Below are 20,337 nucleotides of genomic sequence, written 5' to 3' on the forward strand. Positions count from 1 at the left end.
TGGTACTTTTCATGTGGAATTATTACCACTCCATCACAATAATCAGCATTGGGTAGGCTTCACTCGGTGGAGTATTGGGTTTTTCTTGGACATTGCAGGGGGGGCTAAGAGAAAACTGTAGGTGCTGCAGCACATATATGTTTAGGAGAGGCCATCGTTCTAATTTAATCGTACCAGTTATTAGTACAAGTTCCTTGGGTGCATTCTGAATGGTCCACCCAGGTCTGGTATTTTTATGTAAAAGAGAAGTGTGCTTTTTTTTGCCCCAAATTATTCATACCTAGGTGGGTGCAGCATCGGTCCGATGCTGCATCTGTCCCCCGCCGGTTATAAGGGTGAGAACTCCGCAAACACATGACCACTGATCTCTAGAGTTGTCGAAGAGAGCGGTTTGGTTGGTATTTTGAGAGCAGGTTGGTGATGTAGCTGGGGGCAGAGTTGTGTATGGTTTTGTAAGTTGTTGCTAGTATTTTAAATGTATTCATTGGGCAAGTGGAAGCCAGTGGAGGGATTGGCAGAGAGTGGTAGCAGACACTGAATGGTTGGTAAGGTGGATGATGCTGGTAGCAGCATTCATGTTGAACTGGAGGCGGCATAGCCTATGTAAAGGTGAGCCAATGAGGAGGGAGTTGCAGTAGTCGAGGCAAGAGATAACCACGGAGTGAATTAGAAGCTTTGTGGTATCATTGGTTAAAAAGGGGCATATTCTGGAGATGTTGCGGAGGTCAAGGCGGCATGATTGGACAGGGATTGGATGTGGGCCTGAAAGGATAGTTCAGAATCCAGGTTTATCCCTAGCACCCTGGCATGCAGGGATGGGTTAATAGTTGTGCTATTAAATATCAGTTTTTGCTGAAATTACAGTTTAAAATAAAATGTCTGTGACATTCAGTGTGTTCCTGTAGCTATCAGTAAGACTTCCGTTAATTTTCCCATGGTGGAAAGGGAGAATCTAATCTGGCAACAGTGAATGTCTGAAACACCTCTTTCCTCAGACACTTTGATAAATGAGCTCATCTGCACACAGTATTTCATGTTTATCTAGTGTCTCAAAGGAGCCATTCAGATTCAAGTCTTCACCGGAAAATTAAAATTGGAGAATGAAAATTTGAATTGCCGTGAATCAATACATTATTGATTATACACAATTCTGGCTTAAGACACTGATGTATCAGTTCCATTAGTGCTATAGTATTGTAGTGTACAACATGTTTGTACTATGAACTCAAATGATTGCTTGGCAGCAAGATTGTGCTTGCCAAACTGAACACCCTCTAAAGACTGTTGTTGGCTTCAATCTACCAATTAATTTAAGGGGTTTGGGGTGTTGGAACGACCATGTGAAGCTGGAGACAGTTTAATTAGACCAGAGACTTGTTAAATGCTGTATGTGATGTATTTGTCTAGGTATATGACTGTGTTGTGTTGTGTTGAGCTGCAGTTATCTGGCATTGTCTGGTTAAGGTGAATTGTGTTTCATTTGGCCTTAATACCTGGGGATTTCCATCTTTTCTGTTTCACTTTCAGAGAAATTATTATTTTCCGTGTGAAAGTTTACTAGACTGTAGTATACTATATGTTTATATGTGTAGCATAAAATGATACAAAATCAATTGCTTTTCAGCGCTTTACTGTATGACGTAAGAATAACTATGATATTTTTGCTATATCTACTTTCAGCTGGTCCTCCATACACTCTGTATTTTGGTGTTAAGTTCTATGCAGAAGATCCTTGTAAACTAAAAGAAGAGATAACCAGGTAATTTACATGTACTGTATATTCTGATATTTAACCGCCTCCCGTCCGCCATATAAGGAAATGACGGGCACAAGGTGGTTCTCTTGTTCTGGGAGGACGTCATATGACGTCCTACCACTCTAGCCGTGCGTTTGCGCCCCCAGATCACCGTTCAGTGGAAAGAGCCAATGACTTTAGCTCTGTCATGTGGTCAGTTGTGTCCAATCACAGCTGATCGCATGTAAATAAGGAAATGTTGGTTATTAGCATATCTCTCCTCATGAGCTGTCACGCTGACAGCTTGTGAGGAGAGGAGAGCTGGTAATCGGCATTCCTCAGAGGGGACATCTACACTGATCATTAGGGCACTGATGATCAGTGCCTTGATGATCAGTGTAGCCCCATCAGTGCCACTTGTCAGTGTCCATCAATGCCACCAGTCTTTGCCCATCAATGCTACCTGTCAGTGCCCATCAGTGCACATTAATGCCACATATCAGTGCCTACCAGTGCACATCAATGCCACATATCAGTGACCATCTGAGCGGCCTTTCAATGCCAACTATCAGTGCCAGTCAGTACCACCTATCAGTGCCAGTCAGTGCTGCCAATCAGTGCCGCCTATCAGTGCTTGTCAGTGCCGCCTATCAGTACCCGTCAGTGCAACCTAACAGTTCCAGTCAGTGCCAAATAACAGTGCCAGTCAGTGCTGCCTATCAGTGCCACCTATCAGTGCCATATATGAATACTGTCTTTCAGTGCCCATCAGTGATGTCTGTGAATGTCCACCAGTGATGCCTGTTAATGCCCATCAGTGCCACCTACTAGTGCCTCCTCATCAGTGCCTATCAGTGCAGCCTATCAATGCCCATCACTGCAGCCTCACTAGCGCACATCAGTGAAGGAGAAAAATTACTCATTTACAAAATTTTATAACAGAAACTAAGAAAAAAACTTTTTTTTTTTAAATTTTCAGTTTTTGGTTTGTTTATAAAAAAATAGAAAAACCCAGTGGTGATTAAATACCACCAAAAGAAAGCTCTATCTGTCATATGGGTACAGTGTTGCATGACCGCGCAATTGTCATTCAAAGTGCAACAGTGCTGAAAGCTGAAAATTGGCCTGGACAGGAAGGGGGTGAAAGTGCCTGGAAGGCAAGTGGTTAAAGAAGAATTCTGGGCAAAATTACTATTTTCTGTGCTGTGCCACACTGCATAGGTTAAATACTCATTTTTGTCTAGGCTCGGAAAGCAAAGATAAACTTACCTAATCCGCTGATCCTCCGAGTGCAAGACCGGTCCCCTTGCACAATAGCGGTCTTTTTAGAAGCAAATAAAGCAGACATTTCTGTAGTTGTTTGGCACACAGAGTAATAGGTAGATACAAAATGACTGAGTTGATCTGATATAGCGTTAGTTATACCAAGTTTTGTATAACAGGTGATCTGGGGCCCATCTGGGGATTTTTATTTTCTTATTTTGTCCATATATAAAAGGAAGGAATGAGCGACCGGAGGGTGACAAATGTTCATTTAGGCTGGATGGCCTTTGTTTTCATGTTTGTAAATCAGAATTTGATTGCGTCTGATGGTGATGTTGGCTCACAGCTCATTCTGCCTAATGATAATTGAATACATACATAAATATAGAGTACCATGCTTTAATGCATAGTTAATTGATTCCAATAAACAGATTTGACAATGCCCTGATCAACAATTTTCAATGAAAGGGAAAAGATGCACCTTGTAAATATATTGAATATGAATAGTTATGAACACGGGCTAGATGAAAGTTATTAGTAAAACTACCGTTTAAAAATTGGTAATATTACCTTTACAATAAATTCATGATTGTCGATATTTGAGTGGACATACAAAAAAAAACTGCTGTTTCCATAGTAGACTTACATACACTGTGTGCCTATTTATTTTACATTTCACGTAATTTGGCTATGGGCAGCACAGTGGCTAAATGGTTAGCACTTCCACCTGGCAGTACTAGAGTCATTGGTTCAAATCCCAACCACAGCACCACCTGCCTGAAGTTTCCATGTTCTCCCTGTGCCTGCATGGGTTTCCTCTGGGTACTCCAGTTTCCTCCCACACTCCAAAGAAATGCTGGTAGGTTGATTGGATCCTGTCTAAATTGTCCCTAGTATGTGTATGTATGAATGTAAGTTAGGAACTTTATATTGTACGCTCCTTGAGGGTTAGAGACTGATGTGAATGTACAATATATATATGTAAAGCGCTGCATAGATTGATGGCACTATAAAAGTACCTGTAATAAATAAATAAATTTGGATGCTCTGATTATTTCTGATGGATTTCCTCCCTTACAAATATTTACACATTTCAGATATGGAATTCATCTTTGCACTTATATAAATGAGTGAATGAATGATCTCTTTATTTACTTTTGTTCATGTATATTATTTGTATATGTTGAAGAGGGAACTTTTCTTTCTTCTAGGTATCAGTTCTTTCTGCAGGTTAAGCAAGATGTTTTGCAAGGTCGTCTACCCTGTCCGTTTAACATTGCTGCCCAGCTTGGAGCCTATGCCATCCAGTGTAAGTACCTCTAAAAAGAAAATTACCATGGCAACTTAGACATTTTGTATAAACTTCATGAACATGCTTGGTTTCCTGTTTAATACAAAAATATCAGAACTATATCATGTTATTCTGTTAACCTTTTAAAGGCACAGCATATAATTATAACATATAGAATGTTTTAAAGACTAAGATTAGGTAAATTAAAAAAAAAAACAGCACAAGGGATATGACGTACTCTTAATGAGAAGTGTTCCTTTTGCTGGTGCAAGCTATCATAGTAAAAATCTAAACTCCTCTGTCACCTTCCTTTACGGTTATGGGAGTTCTGTGAATTCCCTATGTAATGGAGATGAGGAGAGGGTGAAGTGTTTGTAGTCCAAATCAGGAGAGCAGCCTAGAGCCACAACACTCCTTCTCCGCAGTTACAATATGATGAGTGAGCATTGTCACCTTAGGACATGAAGTGCACTACTGGCTGTATCACCTAGTGAAAAAAACCCCCACAAGTTAGGAAACTAATGCAGCCATTACATCTAAGGTTGGTAAGCTGATACATATTATATTTTGTTTTTGGGTTTAGATGTGTTTTTATCACTGTTGACATAAAACGGCTAATTTACGAAAGAAGGATATAATGTATAGGATTAGTGAATAAGGTACAACTATGTTTGCTAGAAATTTTTAGTCATGTGCAAATGAAATTAAAAAAAAAAAATTCTCTACTTCTTTAGTATATCAACCCTACGACATTAAGTTCACCTTTGGGAACATGTTACATGTTTCACGTGTTTTTAGGGTGGAACATGTAACATGTTCCCATTGCTGCAGCTGCCGCCTGCTGACTCTCCCCCCCATGACAGAAGAACGGGGAGAATTTTCCCGTAATATGTCAGATTTGAAAACATCGTGCCCGTGCGGGGCTCCGCCCACACGACCGAGTCATTAATTTGCAGACTTCTGTGAATGAATGAACTGCAAGTTCCAGCTTTAGCAGCTGTCGGCTTGTAGTTTCCAGTGAACTTCCACAGCGCTATGGAGCTCCATGACATGCATTGTGAGGATAAACAGTAAAACAGAACCATGGTGTATCACTGCAAAACAGGAAACAGGGCCTTCATATGTAATGCAAATGTGTTTCAGACTTTAATATATATATATATACATACTTACATTCTGTATTTAGAACAAAATATACAGGTTAGCGTATGATAGATAAACAATATATACAATTCCTCAAGCACAGCTGAGGTATTACCTTAACTGTTTGCCGACCAGCCACAGTGTTTATACTGCGCAGGGCGGCACCACTGCACAGAACGACGTTTTAAAATGTCATTCTGCGCAGCGGCACCGCTGCGCAGAACAACGGTTTAAAACGTCATTCTTCAAAACAGGTAGGGGGCGCGCGCGAGGCGCGCGACCGCCATACCTGTGCTGCTGATCGCGGCCGTGGGTGTCAATCACCGGGTCCCGGCCGGTCATTACCCGCCGGGTCCCGGCAATCACTGACAGGGAGCATGGCTGCAGAGACGTTTTGGCAGTCTAGCCAAGTACAGGACCCCCAAATCCAATAAGCACCTTCAGGCTTTTAAAGGGCTTTATTTCCTCATTACACTTCCAGACTACCTATCACAGTTTCGGAGGCCCTGAAATGCCAGGATAACACCTAACACCCCAAAATTACCCCTTTTTGGAAAGTAGACACCCCAAGGAATTTGATAAGAAGCATGGTAAGTATTTTGCAGATCTAATTTGTTGCCACAAGTTTTTGGAAAATGAAGAAAAAAAACAAAAACATATTTTTTCTATTTTTTTTTCTATTTCAAAACCTTGTGAGAAAAAATTAGATCTGCAAAATACTCACCATGGTTCTTTTTAAATTCCTTGGGGTGTCTACGTTTCATAAAGGGGTCATTTGGGGGGTTTGGTGCTATTCTGGCATTTCAGGGCCTTCGAAACTGTGATAGGTAGTGAGGAAGTGTAATGAGGAAGTTTCGAACCTTCAGACTTTCAAAGTGGTCATTGGATTTCAGGCTCCTGTATGTGGCTAGGCTCCCAAAAAGTCTCACACACGTGGTATCCCTATACTCGGTAGAAGTAGCAGAATGTATTTTGGGGTGTAATTCCACATATACCCATGGCTTGTGCGATAAATAAATCATTTAAATGACAACTTTGTGTAAAAAAAAAATGATTGTGTCATTTTCCAGAAACTTGTGGAAAAAAAAAATATTCCATGGACTCAATATGCCTCTCAGCAGATAGCTTAGGGTGTCTACTTTCCGAAAAGGGGTCATTTGGGGGTGTTTGTACTATCCTGGTATTTTAGCACCTCAAGAAATGTGATGGCCAGTCAGAAAGAAAAAGCTGTGTAAATTCCATTATCTATACCATAGTTTGTAGACGCTATAACTTTCACACAAAGCAATAAATATACACTTACTGGGATTTTTTTTAACGAAAAACATGTAGCAGAATACATTTTTGCCTAAATTTATGATGAAATTTTAGTTTTCTGGGTAACACTGTGCTCATAGATATGTAAAAAACATAAACAGTGCATAAGCATTTATCCCAAGGGGTTTCCATGCTTAGAAATCTATATGTCACCCATGTTAATTGAGGTACTTGGTTTACAGTAAACATACCAAACCAATACATTCACCATACTAAGGGAAAAAAGGGATCGAATGGTGTAAAGGGTGGGAAGGGAAGACAGCGCTAACTGATTTACTTATTATGATCATCAAGTGTACCAAACAGAACAAAAAGATTTAAAGAAGCAGAACAGTTCAGAATACAGAAAATAAAATGAGCAGGTGGAGAGGAAAGAAGATCACAGGAGAAGGGAAAAGAGAAAGGGATAAAGAGAAAAAATAGAAAAAGAAAAGAAAAAAAAATATATTTTTAAGGGAGGGGGAATTTGGGGGGAGTAGAAATAAAAGTAGGGGTAAAAGGGAAGCTAGCCACCCTCCACTCCCCCCTCCGAGGAAGTAAGATCATTGGATGCAACTTTGATAAGGTTTGTATATTCTATGGGGCTGAAATCACACTGGGATTGCACCAAAGTAGTACAGGAACATTTTCCAAAGTCGATCCATGCTGAGTCACATTGACATGAAAACAATGTGATTTCCTTTGGTATGTGATTCTGTGTGATTCAAGTCACATCCAAAATCGAACTAGTGTAAACCAGGTCTTAGATCTAATAAGAATGATCAGCAAAATGTGCTTTGGAGGCTATGTTTGTTTAACCACCTCCCGTCCGGCCGTTGTATATAAACGGCCGGATGGTGGCAGTGCAGGGTCGGGTGGCCATTTATAAACGGCCTCCCCGCCCCCTGCTTGTGCGCGCTCCCTGGGAGCGCGCATCACCGCGATCCGGTGCCCGCTGTGTTCTCTGGACACAGTGGAACACCGATCATTGGACGGGACCCGATCATGTGATCACTGATTAGCCAGTCAGTGATCACATGCAGAGTAATAAGCAAGATGTCACTTCTGACATCATTGCTTACTATGTGTGCAATCAGTGTAAAAAAAAAAAAAAAAATCTTCCATCACCCCCCACAAGTAGTACAGTGTCACCATGACACTGTACTGCTAGGGTGACAGTATGTAAAAACAAAACATAAATAATAATATAAAAAAAGAAAAATGTAAAAGAAAAATGTTTAAAAATTATAATTTTTGGTTATAAACTAATTTGGGTTATTTTTTTTTACTAAAAAGATAACGGAATACATTTTGGCCAAGATTTATGAAGAAAGAGTATTTATTTGCAAAATTTTATAAGAAAAGCACTTTTTTTCAAAATGTTTGGACGTTTTCATTTACATAGCAAAAAAAATAAACATCCCAGTGGTGAATAAATACCACCAAAATAAAGCTTTATCTGTCTCAAAAAAATGCTAAAAAATTAATATGGGTACAGTGTTGCATGACCGCGCAATTGTCATTCAAAGTGTGATAGCACTGAAAGCTGAAAATTGGTCTGGGCAGGAAGGGGGTGAAAGTGTCCGGACATGAAGTGGTTAATGATTGTTCATGATCATGTTGATGGTTAAGCAGGGTGTTTTGTAGTGTCATATGTCCTGTCCATTTACCAATACTGCTCAGTATGGTGTCTGTGCCATTCAGCTGTATAACAAATACCATGGTAACTCAGAGAATGCATTTAAATGTGATTCACATTTATGACATTATGCAGACTACAAAAAAAAAATAAAAACAATAAAGACAGCCTTTGTTTTACTAGATCACACAATGTTCTCTGTCTTTTCTCCATGGCATGTGACCATTGATAAAATAATTATTATGCAATATTAATGTAAATGTAAGGCAAATAGGAAATAATGCTATATATATATATATATATATATATATATATATATATATATTTATATATACTAATATGTATTATTTACCACTTGCAGGTGTAACCCTAAGCAGTTCTCTTATTTTACAGACTCTCTGCTAAAATAGACAATGTGAGTCATAGGTGTGACACCCCTCTCCTTTTCCTAGCAGAAACAACATTGTAATTTAGCCCACAGAGGCTGTTAGCCAACAAAAAGGCCTGCTTTGAAAAGTGATTGTCATAGCAACGCCTTGTATATACATATAATTAAAAAAACGAATGCAAAAACAGTGCTTAAACGTAACATTCACCAATGTAGTCCCTTTTTAAATTATAACAAGGACTTATATAAATAAATAGTAAAAGGGAGCACTTGGCATGCATTTGTGGCAATACATCTTGTATGGTAGAAGTATATATCTGTAAGGAATAAATCGTATATGAAGGCAAAATAAACAAAAACAAAGCAAAGCATATTTAGTACATCTCTAAAACATGCACATATCCCCACGGTTTATCTGTCCAGAAAAGGTAACTGCTTTTTTGTATACCCCCAAACTGAGGGAGAAGAGAAACACTGGAATACTAGTCAGTACCAGTGTGCAAAAGTGTATTTGCTTTGGAAGGATAAATCACCTCTAATGTTGGGTGTCCTACATGTGTCGATGTTGCTGTTAGAATTGTTTTTCTAGAATGGGGGGCCCTTTTAAAATTATGGACAGTCTTGAGACTGGGGTGCTTCGAGACTGTCCATAAATTTAAAGGGTGCCTTGACTGAAAAAAGGTTGAGAAACACTGATTTAGCCAAAAGTGCTTTTTTCCCAGCTAATTTTTCTTCATATTACCTTTCCAAACCAATAGATGCAAGAATATAGAGGTGGGATGAAATGATTAGTGTAGTATAATACTTCTGTTGTTGAAGTGGAACTTAAGCAGGCCAGCAGTATAGCTAGAGCTGTAGATATTGAAGGACAGAGAAGCGATCCTGACATAGCATACATCTCACCACTGGAAATGAATAAAAAATGCCTCTGCCTGGAGTTCCACTTTAAATGATGCATTTTTTTCAGGTAGGTCTGTACTTCAGACCAAAAAGAGGAACTGAGGAAAAAAGAGGAATATGGTTTAAATGAAGGAGAGTTGGAACACCTAAACCATGTTACTCCAATATTGGTCTGCCTTGCAAATATTTCCAGCTATGGAGCTGTGGGACATGTACAGGATCCTACACTGTAGTTCAGGCCAAAATGTTGTCATGTGAGGCAACTGGCTTACCCTGTGAAAGATGGAAGCTTGTGAGTGAGATAAAAGTAAGAGCTCACCTGCTTTATAAATGATTTTTAGCTTTATACGCAAGTAGCAATTTGGTGAGGACGCCTATATAAAGTTTTGGGTGCAGGCATCCATTTAGTCTAGTAGATAACGGGCTACAAAAATGGGACTTTGATTTCCAGCATCCAAACGCTAACAAATTCTATCTAAAACAAGAGTTTATTTGTATCATACAAAAACATATAGAGGGCATCCGTCAAAATAATCCCATATATGTACAGTATATAAAACAATATTTACATTTTATATTGGCTATCTAGCTATCACGTATAACCAGCACATTATAGCGTTTCTTTGTCCAAGGGTTTACACGTTTCATGACATAGAGCCACTTCCTCAGGACCCAAGATTTGCAAGAGCTTTCACTGGTTGATACAGAAAGCTTTTGTAAGCACAGTCTACAATAAATCATAGGCGATCATTGAAAATGCACTTCTTCAGGGAAGCCTACCCCACCTAAGAACTGTACTTGAATCACCTCCACCAGATCATCCCCCGCAGCTATCACCTTTTGTATCATCTCCCCCTTCCTCTAGATTGTAAGCTCCACGAGCAGGGCCCTCACATTCCTTCTGTACTGAAATGTATTGTAATTGTACTGTCTCCCTTATATTGTAAAGCGCTGCACAAACTGTTGGCACTATATAAATCCTGTATAATAATAATAATACAAATAATATGTATATTCATAAGTAGGAGACAGACAATGTTCTTTGTTTTATTGGATACTAATTGCACATAAATTGATAAAGACTGATATTATGCTAATTTGAGATATATGTAAATACTATATACATAAATTATATACTTATAGTATACTATATAATGTATGTATATTTGTAGTACTTATATGATTTTTTTGCAGATTGTGCTTAAGCAAGCTTTCTGTACCAACTAGCAAAGGCTGCATATCCTGCAACCTGAAAAAGTGTCTCTATCAAAACGCGTAGACCCATGGACAATGGCTACAATGTACTGGTTAAATATGATAGCTAAATAGTCAATATAACATGTAGATGTTGTTTTATGGATTATTTTCGTGGATGCCCTCTACATGTTTTTTATGTTCAATCTTGAAAACATTTTTTTTTTCAAAATACAAGATAGTAGTACAAAAGTGGCACGAACCTATCAGAAAGGGCAGCAAAAATGTACATAAAATAAAATAGTTAATAAAACAATGAAAGGCACCAAAGTGCAAAGGTGTACCAAATATATAAGCACCCCACTCTACATGTTTTTTTTAGGATACTAATAAACTGTTAATTTAGATGGAGTTTATTAGAGTTTGATATTTGTATGTTTGTAGATGCTAGAAATCAAAGTCTCATTTTTAAGTCGCTTGTAGCTTTACACTTAATTTTTAATTTGTCCCCCTACTGATTTACTTTGCAGTTTTCTGGATCTCATGCTCAGCTGTAATATACAGTATGTGACTTTTGCAGAGCATTGGCTGCATCCCATGTTACCTTTCATCTGCTGAAGTAATAGAGGATCCAGCATGGACTGTTCATAAAGCCTAGTGTGTGTAGAAAAGGGAGGTAGACCTGAGAATTTAGAACTGAGATCTCCCAGAGAATTTAAAATGAGGACTCCACTATGTAGAATAGGTAAAATGTCCAATTAATAGAAAACCATAGGACGCTTAGCAAAACAGCAACCCTTTCTGTAAAAAAAAGAGGTTAATATCTTGTTTGTTGTCCATGCCAGCATAGATTTCAGCTCCCATGTGGACACTTGTCTTCCTTTTTGTGTTGAGTTGTTAAAGTGGTTGTGAAGGCTGAAGGTTTTTTTACCTTCAAGCATTCTATTCCTGAAGGTAAAAAACTTTGTGTGCTGCTTCCCCCACAACCCCTTTTACTTACCTGAGCCCGATCTCAATCCAGTGTTGTGCATGAGAACCTCAGCTCTCCCGGGTTTCTCTCTCCTCATTGGCTGAGACACAGCAGAGTGTTTGGCGCCCACTGCTGTCAATCACAGCCAGTGAGGAGCAAGCGGGGACAAACAAAGGCGACTCAGGAGAGAGCATGCACAAGTGCCCCCAGAGCAAGCCACTCTACAGGGCGGTTCGGCTGTGCAAAATTACATATATATATACTCTATTTTGCAGTTCCAGATAGGGGGCACGCACGCGCTCTACCCGCGCCGTCATTTGCGGCCTTCGGCTGCCAATCATCAGATCTCGGCCAGTGATTCCCCACTGGCACCTGGCGATTGACGAGTATCACCGTCGGTTGTTGTTGCATAGCAGAGCCATACGAAGCAGTCTGCTTACAGTCTAAAGCACACACACAGCAAACAGTAAAACAGCACACAGTTAACCCTTTGATCGCCCCAGATGTTAACCCCTTCCTGCCCAGTGTCATTAATACAGTGTCATTGCTTTTTATTAGCACTGATCAGTGTATTGGTGTCACTGGGGATGTCAGTGACATCAAATCAGTTCCCCTCATTGACAGAATGCCCACCAAAGTCCCGCTATAAGTCGCCGATCGGCTCTATTACTAGTAAAAAAAAATGAAAAAAAAAATTCCAATATATATACCGCCATCTGTAAAAGCTATAACTTTCATGTGAACCAATTAACTTACATGTATTTGGATTTTTTTTTAGCAAAGGCATGTAGCAGAATACATTTTGGCCTAAATTTATGATGAAATTTGATTTTTACATTTTTTTTACTGGGCATGTTTAATAGCAAAAAGTCAAAAATATAGTTTTTTTAAAAATTGTTGGTCTTTTTTTGTTTATAGTACAAAGAAAAAAAAAGTGCAGAGACGATGAAATGCCACCAAAAGAAATCTCTATTTGTGGGGAAAAAAGGACGTATATGTAATTTGGGTGCAGCGTTGCATGACTGTGCAATTGTCAGTTAAAGTAACGCAGCGCCGTATCTCAAAAAATGGCCTGGTCAGGAAAGGGGGTAGATCCTCTGGAGGGAAAGTTGTTATTATTTCAGTAATGAGTAGTCCATAGATATCTCCTGATTTCATAACTTATGATGGTAATTTACAATGTATACAGGTAAAGGAGGTTTTAAATGTTTAAATGCACACAACCCATTTAATATAATACATATCTAAGAAATGGTCATACCACTGTGCTCCACGTTGCTTTCCTGTGAAAATAAAAGTCTATAATATGCTGTCATATTCTATCTTCACACGTTGCAGCCTGGCTAGGTGGCTGAAGGGACACAAACATGAGGAATTTCAATGAGGATAGCGCTCTCCTGCATCAGATAACAAAAAGAGACATATTTATGTGGGCAGAAAGTAGCTGCAAAATACAATCCGTCTTTGAAAGAGAGCAAACAAACATACAATAGGGAGCAAATACAAATAAACAACTTCCATTTTTATCTGCAATCATTCCCTTCAACCTATCATTGAGGTACCTTCACCCAAAAAAGAAAAGCTAGTGTGAAAGGACGGATGCTTCAAAAGAAGATTCAAAACACGAAAGTTTCTCTTCTCTCAGACTCGACTATAATACAATTCCAGCCTTAACCTTCTTCAATCGTAAAGCTTTTTCTTCAAATAAATAGAACTTTGAAGCTGTGTTTTTATCTTGCACAAACAACCTTCCAGTGCATCTCCAGCAAATAATGCTAAAATGTCAATCCACGAGATAGTACAAATCTAGCCTAAGAAGCGCTGAAAACAGCTCCTGCACTTTCATCCCTTTATATATACATTTTATTGAGGTAGGAAGGACTGATAAGCACAGGTATTGTAAGCTCTAGCCGCCTAACATTTATTAAGATATTGAAGAGTGCTTACCTTTATCCTTTCATAAAAATGCATTTTATTTTTGAGAAGGGTGACATCCTGATTGTTTTGCCCAGAGCTGACTGGCCTATATCTTCATGCCAAGGAGTGCATTTATGAAAACTTTTCAGAGCTATCCATCCTATGAAACTGCTTGTCCATTCATTCTTTGGGGGCAACACTGAATATTATTTGACTATTTTCTCTCCAGGTCCAATATTATTCATTCACAGAGAATAGAATCAGGAAAGTGCTGCCTTATAGCCACTAGACAGAGCTGACAATCATAATAAATATTTAATTGCTCTGGTCTATTTGGGTTTGAAAATGTATAATAGTGACGATACTGTACAGTGGGGATCGAACGTTTGGGCACCCCAGCTAAAAATTTGTATTAATGTGCATAAAGAAGCCAAGGAAAGATGGAAAAATCTCCAAAAGGCATCAAATTACAGATTAGACATTCTTATAATATTTCAACAAAAGTTAGATTTTATTTCCATCATTTACACTTTCAAAATAACAGAAAACAAAAAAATGGCGTCTGCAAAAGTTTGGGCACCCTGCAGAGTTAATATCTTGTACTGCCTCCTTTGGCAAGTATCACAGCTTGTAAATGCTTTTTGTAGCCAGCCAAGAGTCTTTCAATGCTTGTTTGAGGTATCTTTGCCCATTCTTCCTTACAAAAGTCTTCCAGTTCTTTGAGATTTCTGGGCTGTCTGTCACGCACTGCTCTTTTAAGGTCTATCCATAGATTTTCAATTATGTTGAGGTCAGGAGATTGTGAAGGCCATGGCAAAACCTTCAGTTTACGCCTCTTGATGTAATCCCCCGTGGATTTCGAGGTGTGTTTAGGATCATTATCCATTTGTAGAAGCCATCCTCTCTTTAACTTCAGCTTTTTCACAGATGGCATCAAGTTACCATCCAAAATTTGCTGAAATTTTATTGAATCCATTTTTCCTTCTACTCGTGAGATGTTCCCTGTGCCACTGGCTGCAACACAACCCCAAAGCATGATTGATCCAACCCCATGCTTAACAGTTGGACAGAGGTTCTTTTCATTAAATTCTGTGTCCCTTCTTCTCCAAACGTACCTTTGCTCATTCCGGCCAAAAGGTTCAATTTTAACCTCATCGGTCCACAGAACTTGTTTCCAAAATGCATCAGGCTTGTCTATATGTTCATTTGCAAAGTTCAAACGATGATTTTTGTGGTGAGGACGTAGAAGAGGTTTTCTTCTGATGACTCTTCCATGAAGACCATATTTGTACAAGTATCTCTTTATAGTGGAATAGTGTACCACAACTCCAGTGTCTGCCAGATCTTTCTGGAGGGATCGTGCAGTCAAACGTGGGTTTTGAATTGTTTTTCTCACAATCCTGCGAGCTGTTCTGTCTGATATTTTTCTTGGTCTTCAAGATGTTGCTTTAACTTCCACTGTTCCTGATGACTGCCATTTCTTAATTACATTCCGAACAGAGGATATTGACATCTGAAAACGCTTTGCTATCTTCTTATAGCCTTCTCCAGCTTTGTGAGCGTCAACTATTTTCAGTTTCAGTTTTCTAGACAACTGCTTAGAAGAACCCATGGTGCTGATTGTTGGGGCAAGGTCAGATGAGTCTGGGCATTTAAAACCTTTGAGATTGACATCACCTGGTCTTCCCAGACGATGATTGAGAACAATCCATGACACTGGCAGGTCTCAGCTTTGCAAAGGGGGCAGTGCATGCTATAAATTCTGCAGGGTGCCCAAACTTTTGTAGACGCCTTTTTTTGTTTACTGTTACTTTGAAAGTGTAAATGATGGAAATAAAATCTAACTTTTGTTGACATATTATAAGAATGTCTAATCTGTAATTTGATGCCTTTGGAGATTTTTCCATCTTTCCTTGGCTTCTTTATGCACATTAATGCAAATTTTTAGCTGGGGTGCCCAAACTTTCGATCCCCACTGTATAATCAACTTGAACTATGCCATGCTTTTGATTTTTGTTGAGAAGTTTTTATGTTTATTATTTCAGCATTGTGGGGGTCATGATTTATTAGGATGCTGATATTACAGATTGGATGTGATAGGACCAGGATCTTTTCCAACTGGCGGTTCTTTTTTGTACGCCATTTGCATTGTTGTGTCCATAATTATATATTTCATTGTGTATGCATTTTTTTTTCTTGAGAGAATGGTGTACTATATTGTTTACTAACAGGACATATTGATTAAGAGGTGCTTCTCATTAAGACTGAGGATATATGAATTGTTTTAGTGGTTAAGTCTGTGCATTGTTATTATATCATACTGAATTTGCAAAGAAATGTATATATTTTGTTTAAAAAGTGGTGCGGCTTTGTCTTCAGTGTCATCTATAGTGTTAAAGTACTGAACAGTATTTTATAAGGCTTTATTTGCTTTTTAGCCCAACTGATTCATTTTTTTGTCAGTGAAATGTTTATTGAGTGTTAGTACAAAGTAGAGTAGATTTCCTTTTTTTTTAATATTTCTCATGAAAGGAAACTTAAAAGATGAACAAATTGACATAGTGAGTCTCTTCAAGGTTATCGGTTTTTCTTAGGAGCTCCTCTCCTATATTCCTGTAATCTGGGACAGGTCTATAGCATATGAAGAAAGGAACCCACATTGATGAAACATTTATGACAGATATCTGTGGTTTGTAATACAGCCTGTGCTGTGTATAATTGTTAGAAATTCTGTATATAGCCCTAGAGAACAGACAGTGCACAGTCCACATGTGCTTTTCTGCCTCACTGCAACCAGGAAACATGAAACTTTATTTTGAGAAAAGACATAGAGCTTACCATAGATACAGCTACAAACATATAAACACTGCCATCTACTGGCTGAAAAATATCTCTCTTCTGAATAGTGATGTAGTTGTTGCACAAAATACATGAACACTCTATTCAAATCCCCTATTCAACAATTGCTCTTTATATTAGTCCCATTTCGGATCTCAGTTCTTTAAATGTGTTTCTTGTAAGCATTTTGTCAAAGCATCTGCAATCTCTTTTTACCATGAGGTAACTCTGAAAGTGTCCATGTCTGCAGTTCACTAAGAGATGTCATCTCCTCATCAGCAGCTCTGATCCACTTTTTTCTCATGGGTTGGAAGTCTTTGCTTCTCATACCATGAATGATTGGTGGATTTTTTATTGAAGCCTCTTGTGGCCTGTTTTTTTCTTTTACAATATTTAGATTGTCTGTGTCACTTTGTTGCTTATCTTCATGTGATACTGATGTTGAATGTCTCCCAGTTTGAAACATTTGTGTTACTTCATGAAATTCTCAACACACTGACGTTTCATTGACAATTGCACTTCTACTGATGGTTACCTTGTTTGTGTCTTGGTGTAGAATTCTGTATCCCTTTTGAGATTCACTGTACCCCACAAGTACACCTTCCTTTGCGTGAGCATCCCATTTTGTACATCTTTCTTTTGGGATGTGCACATGTGCAAAAAATGTTTTGATGGTTCAAATTCAGGGTCTTTCCATTGCACAGTTCATATGGAGTTTTCTCAGTTGATTTTCCTGGTAGTCGATTTTGCATGTGGATATAATTGTCTCCCCCCAGTATGTGGTTGGCATATCTGCATCAAAAAGCATGGTTCTTCAACTCTCACACAGAGTACGGTTCATTTTTCTGCAGCCCCATTTTGTTCTGTGTTGTATGGTACAGTAGTTCGAAATATTAGGCCCCATGTACACTGCAGCTGATAAACTCATGTTTAGGAGCTGTTCAGTGTTTTTTTCAGCAGCCCCTGAACTCACCCTAATGTTTTCCTATGTGTCCATGTACACATCTTCGTTTGCAGTCGTTTACAGGCATTTGAGTTTACAGTCGTTGTTTTGAACGCAGAAAACTTGTGTTCAGCAGTTGATTTTATCAGCATTTCAAACGCAAAACACTTGTAAACGCAGATAATCGCTTTTATAAGTGTTTGTGTTTAAATTTTTTTTTTTCAACTCTTCCAGGTCCCAATGCTGTTCAGAGCCTTTTTTCACCATGAAAAATGCATGCAAAGCATTTTCAAGGTACTCAAATGGACAAAACACTGAACACAGGATGTTCATACCAAGCTTGTCACACATTGTAATGACCAATTCACACCTCAGACCTCTCCCACCCTTGGAAACAAAAGAAATGTTAATGGCCAACTCACACCTAAGCTAATCTCAACACATACTGCTCTCTCTGCTTCTACTCTCTGTATTTCTCTGAAACAGTCTGAAATAGTTAACAATTTACCACTTTCCAGTGCATTCTGGGCATTTGGGAGGTTCTCCTGTGCTTATCTTTAAAAAAAGCTTCTAAACGCAAACGCGCATAAACGCGTTATGCAAACATTTCTAAACAGACATTTTTTAACCTACGCTTTCCAGCAGTCAGTTTCCATCATTCAGAAGTGTACATAGGACATTATGCTATGTTTTCTGAGAATCACCTTTGTATTATCACCTGTATATTTAGCTCCATTGTCTATGCGCAATACACACAACATTTTGCCAGATTTGTGGCTTACTTGATAAATACTGTTCAAGTATCTCTGGTACTTCACATTTGTTGTGTAACAGTTATAGTTTAGTATACTTGGAGTAATCATCTATAAAAGTGAGAAAATACCATTTCTTTCCTCGAGTCAACTTTTTCATTGGACCGCAAAGATCTGAATGATGCAAGTCCGAGGTTTTTTAGCTCTGCTGTTACTCTGCTTTGCAAAGGCTTTTCTTGTCATTTTCCCTTTTCTACAACTGGTGCATTTCATTGTTTGATCACATGGACTAATTTTTATTAGGCTTGTATAATCATTCTCAGTTAGTTTCTTTAGTCAAGACGTCTGTGCCCAAGTTGTCTGTGCCATGTGTGAATGCAGTTTGAATGTTTTTCTTCCTTGGCAGTATTAACCACTTTATTGCAGTTCAGCTGATACAGTTCATCTGTAATTTTAGCCTTTGCAAGTAAGATATCCTCTTTTGTGATGGCACAACTGTCACCTTGGAAGGTTACTACATTCTTGTTTTGTGAGCTGTTTCACTGACAAAAAATTAGTTTCAGGAGCAGGGATATAAAGTAATTTTTTCACATCTATCTTTCTGGTGACACTTTGGGAAGTAGGACAGTAAAGAAAACCGTTTCCAATTCCTTCTGATTCTATCATTTGCACATTATCTGTGGTGTTTTTTTTTCAGTTTTACTCTGGTCAAGGTGAATAAAGAAATTTCGGTTATTAGTCATGTGACTCATGGCTCCTGGATCAACACACCATGCCTGCAAAGAAGGGGATCCCTGCAGACACTTTGAAACTTCCAAATGTGGGGGTTGTAACTATTGCCAGTTCATGGACATCCGCAAATCCAACATACTACCACAAGGCCTGAGATTTGAACCCCAACATTTTTCCAGCTGTAAAATGAAAGGGGTAATCTATCTACTTCAGTGTGACTGTAATAGTATGTTGGCAAAACCAAGCTGGGGTTTTGGAGGTGAGCATACCGCCACATCTCCAGTATGAGATCTTGTAACAAAGGCCTTCCACTAGGATGACACGTTAGGGGCATACATAGGGGGATGTGCCCTAAAATATGGTTTCTCATTCTTGATAGGGTACATCTGGGCCTACATGGAGGGGATTGAAATAAAATTCTCCTCCAGCGTGAACTCAGATGGATGTATAAACATGAAGCTACATCACCCCCAGGATTAAATGAGTCCATTTCTTTCAGACCATTCTTAGATGGGTTCATGTCTAGAGGATGGGAAGAATAACATGTTCTATCTATTATATCCTTCCTGTTATAGATAATTTGTATATACTTCTAGTTACATTCTTGATTATTCAACATGGGAATACCTTTTTTCCTGTAGGCTATCATAAGACTGATAATGATATAAATATCACACACTCTTTCCTTGCTATCTCTAGGTAGGATTGGTTCCTAGTCTCCCTCAATGTTCCCCTTTTTCTTCTTGCCCTTATCTTTATCCCATTTCATGGTTATTGTTTCTAGTTATTCTTTCTCTCTTCTCTCCCTGATAGATATGTTTGCTATTTCTGTATATATGGGATATGTCTTGGTTATATATGCTGCTGCACTTCTCTGTTTTCTTCACCAGTTGGAGTGTTTTGATCCCCTGTATCGCCTATGGCTTTTTCTTGGGCTTTGGTCATTGGCATGCTTCTGGATCGAGGCTTGTCCACACTTTGTGGTCCAGGCCTCGCTTAGGACTCGGGTTGACGGCATCACTCCTTCCTGCGATGGATGACATGATGCGTGATGTCATTCAATCCAGTGGGACGCTTGCTGCACCTATGGGGGGGGGGGTGCTGGTGGACTGGGATTGGCTTACAACAAAGTCCCCACTCTGCTTTGCATTTTATTGGTGGAATATCGATTCCCTTATGGGATTTATTTACAGTAGCTGCAGATGTACATTCATCTTTATCTGGCTGCTCTTGAACATACCACACTGCTTGTATATACCATCGCCATTTATGCAGGTATTTTGCTATGCACTATCTCTCACTGCTCTATTTCAGGATAAAAATTGATCACTAGATA

The 20,337-nt window shown here is 38.8% G+C and overlaps 1 protein-coding gene across 2 annotated transcripts in view; it reads left to right on the forward strand.

The window, feature by feature from the left end:
- The window catches only part of EPB41L4A (erythrocyte membrane protein band 4.1 like 4A), a 350,398-nt gene that overhangs the window by 149,809 nt on the left and 180,252 nt on the right, over positions 1-20,337 (forward strand). For both annotated transcript variants that reach the window (XM_089684738.1, XM_089684739.1), the window contains 2 exons: positions 1,681-1,759; positions 4,210-4,307. In XM_089684738.1, coding sequence (XP_089540864.1) covers positions 1,681-1,759; positions 4,210-4,307 — 177 coding nt within the window. The remainder of the gene's footprint in view (positions 1-1,680; positions 1,760-4,209; positions 4,308-20,337) is intronic.

Source organism: Staurois parvus, unplaced genomic scaffold (genome assembly GCF_062004578.1).
Source record: "Staurois parvus isolate SC_StPar_1 unplaced genomic scaffold, SC_StPar_1.0 ptg000354l, whole genome shotgun sequence".
Taxonomy (NCBI): domain Eukaryota; kingdom Metazoa; phylum Chordata; class Amphibia; order Anura; family Ranidae; genus Staurois; species Staurois parvus.